The 12,641-nt window shown below is 39.4% G+C and overlaps 1 protein-coding gene across 1 annotated transcript; it reads right to left on the reverse strand.

The window, feature by feature from the left end:
- Positions 1-5,815: 5,815 nt before the first annotated feature.
- On the reverse strand, positions 5,816-12,641 carry pfdn5 (prefoldin 5). The gene is made up of 6 exons (XM_036531565.1): positions 12,523-12,641; positions 10,013-10,115; positions 9,713-9,744; positions 9,296-9,370; positions 9,002-9,107; positions 5,816-6,360 (listed from the first exon to the last, which is right to left on the reverse strand). The coding sequence occupies exons 1-6, from the start codon at positions 12,586-12,588 to the stop codon at positions 6,281-6,283; spliced, it is 462 nt and encodes a 153-aa protein (XP_036387458.1). The 5' UTR covers positions 12,589-12,641; the 3' UTR covers positions 5,816-6,280.

Below are 12,641 nucleotides of genomic sequence, written 5' to 3' on the forward strand. Positions count from 1 at the left end.
ACTTGCCTTTCTTCGCTCCTTACGCAAGGCTCCGGAAGCACGCCTTCTGCTGGCCAGTGATTGGCTGCTCAGCCCCCACAGTCTTAAAGGAACAGCCAACCTTTTAACACTAGCTACTGATAGTTCTCTCCCCATTTAAATTTTTACATTCTTGTGTGGAATTTTGAGTTTGAAATGTACACTGAAGTGATGAGAATAAATAATGAATGGAAAAACAACTTGCACATTATTATCCTTTTTAACAGAGCATGACTGGGCATTACCAGTTGGAGGGTCCATCAACCTCCACAGCACAGATTAACACAGTGAGATGTTCAGTAAATGCCAGGTTAATTCTGCATGTAGAACTGTAGAATTTAATGCCATCCTTATGTTTTCCCAGTTACCAGTAAAGGAGTTGTACAAAATGCATCTCCTCAAGAAAATGGCAAAAACTGGACTAGAAAGGGTGTGCTTGGAGCAGCAGATTAAAAAGGCAGATCTTGAAATTGAATTACTAGAATGCCAGTTAGAGGTGGGTGCATGGTCACAGGTGAATTATGTTAACTGTTGGAACAATATAAAAATACTAATTGTTTCATTTGTATTTGTAGGAAATAAAGAAGACCAAATGAAATGTGAATGATTTGTCTTTATTTGACTCCTGGGGGTGGTGGTAGCTTAATCTGTGAAATGATTCCATCAAATTATGTCTCGGACAGCTCTTCCATCTGGGACATCTGCAGGGTGGATGGGATGGTCTTCCTCAGGGTCATTCATTTGTATAGCAGGGTGTTGCTCTCCTCTAATTGTGGGAATATTATGGAGAACAACACATGCCACAGTAATGTCACATGCCCTCTCTGGAGTTACCCTGAGTTTACGTAGACACTGGAACCGGGCTTTGAGCATGCCTATTGTCATCTCAACCCGGGCTCTAGTCCTGCAGTGGGCCACACTGAAATGCTGTTGGGGGCCTGGCTCAGGGTCAGGGTAAGGGGTCAACAGAAAGGGCTGGCATGGGTACCTTCTGTCACCAAGCAGGTGGCCATCAAACTCTCCTGTAATTATATAGTGGGTACATTTTGAGGGTGTTAACAGAGGGAGACAAGGGAATGATATTTGTATAAAGCTTTACTTACCATGTGCAAATCTGTTGCTCAGGGTACACTCACAATACATTCGTGAGTGAGTCATGCACAGAGCCAGGCCACTTGGCTTCAACATTTGTGATCAAGTGTGTTGCATCATGATGAGAGATATTAGTTGCAGTATATTGTGATGTATAGTCTTTGTTAATGTAAGGCAGTAGTCAATGTACCTGCACATTAATGCTGTGGAAACACGTCCTATTCACTAGGGCTGGGTATTGGCACAGATGCCCCAATTTGATTCGATTCCGATTCACAAGGTAACGATTCGATTCCAGTTCGATAACGATTCGATACGAATGAGATATGAAATACTATAGCAGCTTTCCATATTTGGAGAGATGTTTAAAAAGCTCTAAAGGGAACACAAATTTACAAATGCAGAGTCACTGGAAACAAATTGTGAAAATCACTAAAGAAAAGGCCAAAGGCTTGTACAGTCATGCGCCGCTTAACGTCCATTCGGACAACGTCCATTCACATATACGTCCATAATAACCATGGAAACGTAACATAACTTATCAGTTAAAGAGCGCACACAGTCAGTGCAGGGGTGTATGAAGAGAAGGTCAGCGGTCTTAGAAAAATGGAAAGTAAGAAGAGCAAGGGTGGTGCGGAGAAGGCCAGGATTAAAAAGAAGAAAGCTCTGGAAACAGACGCAGCCAAATGTGCCAAAATTGGCAACTTTTTTAAAAAGAGCTCGCGGTTTGAAGGGACAAATGACTCTGAGGGTGATGAAATGGGTAAGGCGAGATGCTAAACACAATACAACTTGCAAACCACCGTTCAGACTAATTATTTATCAAGTCAATGGATTGTGTGGAGTTGTGACATATAACATAACGTTATGTAATTTAAATAATAGTATGATGCGACGCCACATAACTGAGAAACTTTGCCCTGTAGCCCCTCAGCAGCAAGACAAATCACCAAGCACCAGCCTTGAGCTCACAGGTCCAGAGAGGGCAGGTAGGATTACTCCTTGAGTGAATATTAGTAGAATTAATATAATGAAGAGTACCCTATGGTGTAGATCTGCTCTATATGAAAAGTGCCCTGAGATGCTAGATAATTCAGCACTACATTAATGAAACTGACTTGAATTGATCAGAAGGTTTTGTAAAAAGGGGAGATTTGTGGTGATAATGACCATTTTTAAAATGTGATTTAGTGTCAGAAGCAGAGCCAGGAGCCAGTAGTGAGGAGGGGATAGCTGCTGTCAGTACAGAAGGAACAGGTGAGCTGTTGTAGAAGTGTGTGACAAGCTAGTTCCAATATAACCACTTTCTATTCCCAAATGATAGTAGTGACCCGTTATACTTTTTATCATTAAAAGTAAGATAGTGAATATACAAAGCCCACAATTAAAAGAGAATAGGATGAAAATAATATGAAATAAGCCTGTATATTTAGCCATTGAAAAAGTCCTAACTGGTTCTGTCAAAATGTGTTTTCCATGTCAAATGTGCTAAAACCTTACAGAAAATTATTTTTTATTATGATACAGGAGCAGGAGGCAAGTCTAGGGAAACTGGAGGAAGTGTGAAAGGGACAGCAGAGTCTACTCAGGGACTGATTACAAAGGCAGCAGCTCAGCAGCAGAACCCTGAACCACAAGTCAGGAATGAGACAGATGAAGATGAATCTGTTGATAGTTTTGACTACTTTGCTCGCCCTCAGTCACAGGATAGTACAATAGTACAATACTTATTTTATTCTTGTTTAAGGATCAGATATCTGAACACTAATTTACTTGATATTTGATATTGCAGAAAAGTACATTCTGATGTTGTAAAGAATAGTGTTGGAGATTTGTCCTTTAACTCATTTTTCTCATATTTGTGAAATCTAAATTGTGATGGAACTGTTTTCTGGCAGAGGAAAAAGATGTTAATGTTATTAGAAAGTGCAACACTTTATATTTTGTCTATTTGTTTAAATCTAATATTTTCATGTTGAAATAAATCTACATTGTGAAGCAACCCTTACCTGCACTTAATTGTAAATATTTTAGAAAAATAGACTGAATTACAAAGCTTTAAAGAACTGCGCTATTGTAGACTTAACATGTGACGTTATAATTACATGATTTTAATATAATAGGTCGTGATCTAAAGTGGGCCGGTCTGAGGCATGAAACTCCAATGCTGAAAATGAGTCCCACTCCGGCCCTGCGTAGTCCCATAAGGTTAAAATAAAGTTTAAAAATCCCGATCGCGGAATGGGACATGGCGGACGTAACCGGACGTAGCGCAGGCAACGCTTCCCGCACACAACATGTGTATCTCATGTCTCATGGAAATAAAGCGATTGCGCTGCCAGGCGTATAATGGTACAATACATAGTATACCATATAATACATAGGCCTATGTCTTGATAGTTATAATAAACACCTATGCTAATGTCTTGTGTATGTACTGTAGGCTAGCCTACTGTACTTTCTATCGTTGTTTTAATGTGAACAATTTACAATTACAATTTAAAAGCCCAGGGAACACTACAAAAATGTGCAACAGGCGTTTAAGCGCAAGGGACACTTTTCTCACGGCTCTACAAACAGTTGCTTTCCCGATATGTTCTGCGTCGCCAATGTTATAGCTTAAAGGAAACTCCCGTTGGCAAAAAAAAATAATAATTTAGTGCAAAGAGGTATTCCATATTTGATGCATTAACTTCTAAGTGGAGCTAAAAGGATTTGTGGGCTGGTTATAGTTACTGTGATGGCTTCCTCTTTAGATTGGCTGACTCTGAGTTAAAAAAGTACATCATTTGTATGAACTGCCTGCATGTTTTGCGTATAAAAGTAACTAGTATTTGCAGCTGTTATAGATTAATGTAGTGGAATAAAAAGTAGAATATTTGCTTTGAAATGTAGCGGAATAAAAGTACAAAGTCCCCTAAATTGGAAATACTCATGCCAAGTACAAGTACCTCAAAACTGTACTTAAACCAATTTACATTAAGTTACTTTTCATCGTTATAGAGCCAACACCCCCCCCCCCCCCCCCCCCCCCCGGTCAATCAACCGCTTCATTTTAAAGGCGATTCATGCGACTGTTTGGCTTAAGGCAGGGGCATCATGACATTTTTAGTAGGCTACTCATCCTACCACATGAGTGAAATGACAAACACGAGTTTTGAGTTCGTCTTTAACTTTTTTATATGATCAAAGTAGCAGCCTATACTATGGCAAAACACAAATGTAATACACAAACACAATGAAACAAAAGTTTATCAAAAGTTGCGCTGATAATGCCAGTGTTGTCATATCACTGCTTAAATGAGCTGAGCCCAGGGTAATAGCGAAATAGCAAGTAAACATAGCATCTCAATCTCTGACAAATGCGTTCTCGTCATGGACGCTTGGCAAGAACGTTCTTCTCAAGAACACACATACTTTCTTGCGTTCTTGGAATTGATAAACAGCCCTTAATTGGTTTATATGACGATATGCCAAGCTTGGGACTGTTAATTAGCCTGATAAGGTTGAGTTATTTTGATTTAGCAAACGCTAAGGCATCACAGTTTGGATGTGGTGTTAACGTTATTTCCATATTTCCCATTTCCAACGTTAGCTAACGTACTTGTTATTCCTAATTCCACTTGTATAACGTTACTGACGTAAGGGCTCTGGGACTACTCGTTTAACGTTAACGTTACCATTTTGCCGACGATTATAAGTTGAGCTCTTCAACCAAAGTGTCAATTTAACGTTAGCCCCTGATGGTTGCATTTTCTTTATGGTAAGATAATATTAGCAAGGCTAATACTGCCATAACCACGACGTAATTAAACAATTTGGTTTTGGATTTGTTTTGGAACATGAGAGTAATTCATGAGACCCGTGTAGACATTTAGCTAAAACGGAACGCTTGTTACAATAGCCTAATTATGTCACTTGAAAAGGGGGCAAATGCCAAGCTCACTGAAAACGACAGAATCTGAATTGAAATTACCTTGTGACAGTTTTTCTAGGACAGTCTATCTCTACCAAAATATAACATAAGCTGTATTTTCCATTTGATTTGTCAGTTGTGCATATTGCGTTTTTTTGTTTGATGAACTTTATTGTATTGTGGATGCAATGCACTTTAATACAATTTTGGACCCGGCTCTGCATTCTTGAGTGTTTTTTTTTAAGTCCCCTTTACATTGCTTTTGTAGCAGTAAGATTGCATTAATTCTAGGGTGAGTTTTTCCTCTATATCCTCATGCTAAAATCAACTGTAAATCCACATTTTAAAGCTGATATTTAAAAAAATTTCTTCCCTGGGGGCCAAGCCCCCAGTCCCCCCTAGGGGATTTGCATCTTTGTCATCTTTTTCACCCCTGATGCATCCCTGATTACATTATTGACATTTAACAGACACTCTTATCCAGAGCAACTGACATAGGTTACAATTATTTACATGGTATCCATTTATATAGCTGGATATTTACGGAGGCAATTCTGGGTTAATTACCTTGCCAATGGGTACAATAGCAGTGTCCCAGCAGGAAAGTGAACCAGCAACCTTTTGGTTATGAGTCCTGCTCCTTACCACTATGCTACACTGCTGCCCCCCCGCAGGGAGGTCAGAGGTTATTTATTGTGGCAAACATATCATTCATTCAGGCAAACAAAAACTGATGACTGATCACTTTTTAAAGTAATCACTGCACTCTGACAAATATGTGAACTGCTGCCATTTTATTCGTCCTCTGCCATTTTCAGGGGCTACAGTGTACAAGAAAATGATAAAGAATGCAGTCATTTGTTTTCAACTTCAAATGAGTACATATCTGGCTAATTACAATGACCAACAGCTGCAAAGATACAGAGGGATTCAGTCAAATTTGTAAGATTTACAGAGCACATGGATTCAACTAACGTGTTCATTTCCACTGAACCAAAAAAACTCCTGAACCTTCCTTTCCACTTCCACTTCCCTCCTTCACCTGTAAGTAAGGATGGAGGAGGTTTACTCTACTTTTCCTTCATTATTCATTGGTCTCTTTGACAGCTGTTTAGACTTAGTATCCTGATGCATGCTTGGGTAATGTGTTTGCCATGAGAACTGACTATTTTTAAAGGACATCCTGCATCAAGTTTGCAATTTCTGTGTACAGGAAAACCCTGCTTCCTGAAGGACCCCCATCCTCCTTTTCTCTTAGGCCTTGGCAGTCCCAGATTGTGATGTCTGTTGACTATGCAGTTGCTGAATCTTCATGTTCATAACTTCAATCACAGCTGAAAAAGAGCAACAAATAATGAAAATGGTGTTATGGTCTACTGAATTCTGTCCATCATTTCATATGCATTTGAAGCAGCACTGCATATTTCTGTGGAGAAGTGACTGAGCATGCAGTCATGAGCATACTTGCAGTCATGAGTTACATCATGTAATAACATGAAAGTACAATGACACTGTCAACACCTTTCAGCCTATCACCTTTCACCTATTTATCCTTTATTAAAGAATCATTCACATTAATGACACTCAAGGGTCGTTGTGAAAACTGCTAGTGCTATTTAGGATAAAACACAATTAAGTGCAATCACAGACCACACACTTTCTTTTTTACTTACTTATAGTACTTATGTATTTATGAGCTAATGCAGGTCAAACTCACTCATTCTGCTGTGAACACAGTGGTTACTGCTGCACAGCAGCCTTGGCCCAAATACTAAAGAGAACCTGAATTTCACTGCGCAAGCTGAATGTCATCCATAAGTCCAAGGCAAATCTTTTTTTGTCATTATACATTTTTTCACAATGAAATGACTGTCCTGTACTGCTGTATACTGCTAACATCTGAAGATGGCGGGGGTGAACAACACAAAACAAAAGGTTGATTTCATCATGACCCCCCCCCCCCCCCCCCCCCATCCGGGCCCAATTAAATCATGTCAGAACCAGCAAAATCATTGGACCACATTTGGCTCCACTCCGACTTGACACAAGTTGGAGAAGGTGGAGAAGTTCTCAAAATCGGCCGGTTAAAGTCATCTATGCCACTGTTCCATTTAGCAGTGCAGCTCATGATAGAAAGCCATAATACACATTAAATCAGCATGCTGTGTGTTATTCGAAATTCCCAATTCTTCAACTTTATTTGGTGCAAAACCACACCCAAGTCCCCACAATTTAAGATGTACCATAAAATCCTTAGTTCTGACTCACTGTTCCTATCATAATTTACATTACCAGTAGGAACATATACCCTAATATACCATGGGTAAATTACCATGGGTGTTACTTATGGTGCGTTTCCACCAAGCAGTACAGTATAGTTCGGTACAGTACGGTACGCAATTATTTGTATTTCCATCATCAAAAGTTGCGAACCGTACCAAAATAAGCATACCTTACTGGTTTTTGGTACCCTTCTGTTGGGGTACCAAGCACGGTGATACGGTTTGTAAAGGATGGAGCTACACCCACTGCCGTCCGTTGATTGGTCAACAGAGAGTCGTCACTTCCGTGCGACAACGTGAATACAAACTAGGGCTGTCAACGTTAACGCGTTAACGCTAGTTCGCGATTAATCTGGAAACTTTAACGTTAATGTTTTAACGCAAATTAATCATATTATCAAGTTTGACTTGATAATATTCCAGTAATTCCAGTGCGGATATTTACCTGGCTGAATTACTGAAAGCCGTGGCAAACGCATATGTACTGAACGGCAAATTTCGTTTTAACCCTTTCGCGCGTACGGTCACACCGATGTGATTAGCTGTTTAGCGCATATGCTAAAACTGGTGCGATTAGAACACTAGATTGGAGAAATTCTAGCTAACTTTGGCTTTGAGGAAACAGTGATTTAACTCCAAAAATATAGCAAATGCTAACTGAAATCTATAAAAAAAAAAACTTAACGCAAATGAAAACATAACGAATCATATAAAGTTACATACGCGCTACATACCATAACAAATAAGTTACATGCGAAAGGAAGTTGCGGTCAAACTTGATAATATGATTAATTTGCGTTAAAACATTAACGCGTTAAAGTCTCCAGATTAATCGCGAACAAGCGTTTTCACAGCCTTAATACAAACACAAAAGTTCATCAACCGTCTCTGCTGTATTGCGTTCTTCGCGCGTTTTTATGATGTCACCTCATTACCTAGCTGACGCAGCAATCGCCATCCAGCATACGCCCCGCCTATTAAGTAGGGTACGGTTGGCAGTGGAGACAAGCCATACCAGAGTTTACCGTACCAAACCGTTACGTAACGAACCGAACTCTACTGTACTGCTTGGTGGAAACGCACCATAATACATGAAACAAAATTCATGAAACAAAGAATTCATGGTATATAATGAAAATTGACATGATGCCTAACAACACCTCCTTGTCATTCCAATATAATTAATATTGACAAACCATGGGTTCTCCAGCCATATAGCTTAACATTACTTCCGCAGTTTAATAAATATACAGCAAAATATTTAAATTCTTCAGATATTTTAAGTTGTAATAGCCACATTCTATAACAGTGGAAAAAGGATAAGAATTTAACTTCTGCAATAATATTAATTCAGATTAAAAAGAATTACATTTCATCATGTGCTAGCTTTTAGCTTTACAACCGCAGCTGCAATGGTTACGTGTTTTCAGCATGAGATAGGAGGAATGGGAAAGTAGTGGACATCTGATATTCTTCTAGAGCTAACTTTATCTAAAGACAACGCAAGACATACGACCTGTACTTAACTGCAGAGAATTAAAACAAAGCATAAATGTTTAGTTGGCATAAGGAGAGCCGTAGTATTCTCTATGTCTTGACAAGGCAAACTTCTGTGTATAATCAGGTGTCAATATGTTCAGTCTGTTTTTCTCTCTATGGCTCATACACACAAGAAAGCATGTTCTTCTCCCACCTTGCTTCATGGCATGTTTCTCTTGCAGGGCTGGCTGGATCTTCTCAATCTGCTTTGTGAGAAAGTCAATTTTGCGCTTGAAAAATTCTCTGGTGTCCTCCACATTCTAGGGTGAAAGACATTCAGTCACATCTTTTCTGTGCAGTAAGATTACATTTCTTTGCTTAGCTACATCAAATCAAGTGTCATACTTTACAAAAATGTCTATATACAATGTGGCTTAATACTAACACATATTCTGGCCCCCCATTTGTCATGTTTATTTGGTGTATTAAGTTGGGATTTTCAATTCACCTTTTCTACATAGTATCCTGTCCCAACATCCACTAAGACATGCTCCACATCACTGAGCGTCCCTGGAACATACATCTACAGCAACGGGGTTAAGGGATTAAACGGTAACAAAACTTCACAGTACTAATGACCCACAGGTGATGATGATGATGTTGCACTGGAGTCTCCTCTCCTAAAATCAACGTTATGTGTTATGACATGTTACGTTATGACATGATCAACAACATGTCAGTGTAAATTTAACACACTCACATCAATCACAAGCCCGTAACAAACTGTATTAATCCAAATATCCATGACATAATCCACCTCTCAACATTAACCAACATTAACCAAAACCCACAGATCTGAAGGTCTGTTTAACTGTGGCAGGTTCAGCTGCAGACTGCTGGAGTTAAAGACAGTAAGAAAGGATACAGAGCTGGTGAGGGGAACCAGTAGCTCTTTGCCTGAGTAAAGGGAAAAGGAAAAGCACAGAACAATGGCTGATCAGTGGCAGATCTTGTTTTCAATGGGCAGAGAACAAGACACTCTTTAAGTATGTTAGTTTAGAATTTTTTCAAGGACACACCCATGACCACTGATTGCATTACTGGACCAATAAGAGACATATAATTTTCACACCATCACTCATAAACACTAAACACACACTGCTATAAACTACTATCACCACCCTGTCCACACCCATCTTTTGTCAGATTGGCTGTAATCACTCACCCGCATTGTCCTTGTTAAGAACACTCAAACTATCCTTCGCTTCCACATACTTTGTCTGGACTACTTTTAGTTGACCAATTGAAGACGTCAAGAACTCGATCTCCTGTAACACATTTCACATCAATTACAGCACAGCTTGCATGTAATTTCAGGGTAATCTCTTGACAACTGACATTGCAGTTCCTGTAAAATGGTCTCTAGTGGTTTAATCATTCCTACATTCTGACTCTCAGACTCTCATTTTGCTCAAAAGCAAATGACTTTGAAAGTTACCATGAAAATATCTGGTCTGAGAATATCTGAATTGGTTTAAAATGCAGTTATTTTTGAGCACACACACAACAAAAAAACAGGTGTCACTCCAGTTAGCACAAAACTAAGCACATGTATGACCAAATATTACCAGCAGCTCAGTTACTGTTTGCAAGTTTTTTAAAAAAAAATATATATAGCCTGTTTTTCTTGCATTAATTTGTTTTTTGGAAGATTTAATAAACAGCTTTATGTAAACCACTTCACACATGCATTTATGTCTTGTGACAGAGTGCTGTCACTACAGCTGAGTATGCATTCTGACTGCCATACCAACGAGCCTGGCTCTTTGGCATTACGGTCAAAGCTGCAGTTTGGTACCCCGTAGACCTGGGTTCGAGGCTGGGTGGGGTGACTGCTCTCACCCTTCACTACAGTATGCAACCCCCTATTGTGTAACAGCTAATAGCATTGATTGCCTCTCCCTGAAAACTTCTGCACTGAAGCAACCCTCTGATGTGCCTGCATACAGGCAATGGCGAATTTCACGTTATAAGTCCCACAGTGCATCACAGGGAAGTGGATACCAGTTAAAAATACAGTGCATTCAGAAAGTATTCAGACCCCTTCACTTTTTTCACACTTTGTTATGTTGCAGCCTTATGCTACAATCGTTTCCCCTCATTAATCTACACTCAAAATCCCATAATGGCAAAATGAAAACAGGATTTCAGAAATATTTGCAGGTTTATTAAAAACAAAAAAACTGAAAATGTGAAAAAAGTGAAAGGGTCTGAATACTTTCTGAATGCACCGTAGGTGCTATTTCAGACATCACCCAAGCAACTCACAAGGGAGAGAGAGTCAGAGAGTCAGTGAAATTAGGTGGCCCTGCAGACACACCTACCCCTATCTCAGCGGAATGAAGCCGATTTTTTTCTGCCACCTTGGGCTATTGGCCATTGTCAGCTAATGAAACAACTGGAGTTGAACCTGGGCTATAGTGCTCAGCTTTGCAGACTAGCGCCCTGTTGACTAAGCCACTCAGGAGACCCAAACCCCAAACCTGAGGTGCAAATGAGAATAATTAATCTGTGCAGAGGCACAGAGTGAGTATTGTCACATGTACTGCAACAGCAGTTCAACTTTAATTAGATACATCTAATTACTCTCCCCATCACACACAGTTACTCATCTGATTTATCAATCAATAATATACAGTCATGAAGTCCAAATGCGTTTCTGTGAAAACATCTTTTGATCTCAACACCAAAACAGAATATTCATTTCACACCTCCATGACTGAACGTTTTTTTACACCTGAAACTGGAGTAAGTATTAACACTTACAGGTACTTAGACATGATATGATTTCGTCACCGTGCAACATCAAAGCATTATGATGCCTGTATTTTCCTGCCTTTTTACCTAGCTACCATTATAGGATTAACCTACCTGAAACTGCATTAAAGGGTTTTCGAAACATTGTGAATCCAGACAATTGTCATTTACGTTCACCTTTACTAGCTAATTTAACTGGCAACCAAAAATGTTTATTCGCTCTAACAAAGGCATTTTACGTGTGGCAGATAAACTGTAACAAACAAATATAAATAACAAATCATAAATGGGGATATTGAGAGTCAAATATTAACGTTTGAATGTCATAATCACTTCATAAATATCTCAATGTATGTGGGTCAGCCAAAATATATGCAAATATTTTTTCCAGGATCGGCCTCTACGCCCACCTGAAGACCCATAAGGACCCAGAAGGACTCGACTTCAAGTGACCTCCGATGACAATGCAGATATTAATACCAACAATCACAGCACGAAAGTTACACTTTGGCAAACCTTCGTGAAGCATATAGCAATATATTTACTGTTCAAACTTATAACGTAAGGCTTTCTGGCTTGGGATATAACGAAAAAAATCCGTTCAACCTGCAACATCAATTCAGTTAAGAGCAATTCCTTGAAAAGACTCAAACACACAGGCCACCTTAGAAATTTCGCTAAAATCAGCATAACTCATCCACGAAAATAAATTTCACTCGCCCAAGTTTTCCGGTCATTTGCCGTTTGCTTGCTAGCTCGCTACCATTAGTTAGCATTATTGACGACTAGGTACATAGGCAGTGCCGAGCTTCCATTTCATCTCGGATCTGTTGTCAGTTAAAGTGTTGCTGGATCCTTGCATTTTTCAAACCCGGGTTTACAATAAAACATGAAAAGTTCACGTTAGTAAATATCTACCTGTTCCAGTTGCCCCTTCAAGCCTTCCAACTGAGGGAGTGATAATTCAGTGAGATTCACAGCCATGTTACACACTCACTTGCAGCTATGCACTTCCGGTATGAAACGGGAAGTGAATG

The sequence above is a fragment of the Megalops cyprinoides genome, chromosome 6, assembly GCF_013368585.1.
Source record: "Megalops cyprinoides isolate fMegCyp1 chromosome 6, fMegCyp1.pri, whole genome shotgun sequence".
Classification (NCBI taxonomy): Eukaryota; Metazoa; Chordata; class Actinopteri; order Elopiformes; family Megalopidae; genus Megalops; species Megalops cyprinoides.

What these genes read in the sequence shown, in the direction of transcription:
- pfdn5 (XM_036531565.1), bottom strand. Translation starts at nt 12,588, where the DNA reads ATGGCTGTGAATCTCACTGAATTATCACTCCCTCAGTTGGAAGGCTTG. An exon ending in TCTTAACAAGGACAATGCGG is followed by an intron (nt 9,745 to 10,012) that starts GTGAGTGATTAC and finishes CCCTTTACTCAG; the next exon opens with GCAAAGAGCTACTGGTTCCC. An exon ending in CAGGATACTATGTAGAAAAG is followed by an intron (nt 9,108 to 9,295) that starts GTGAATTGAAAA and finishes CTTTCACCCTAG; the next exon opens with AATGTGGAGGACACCAGAGA.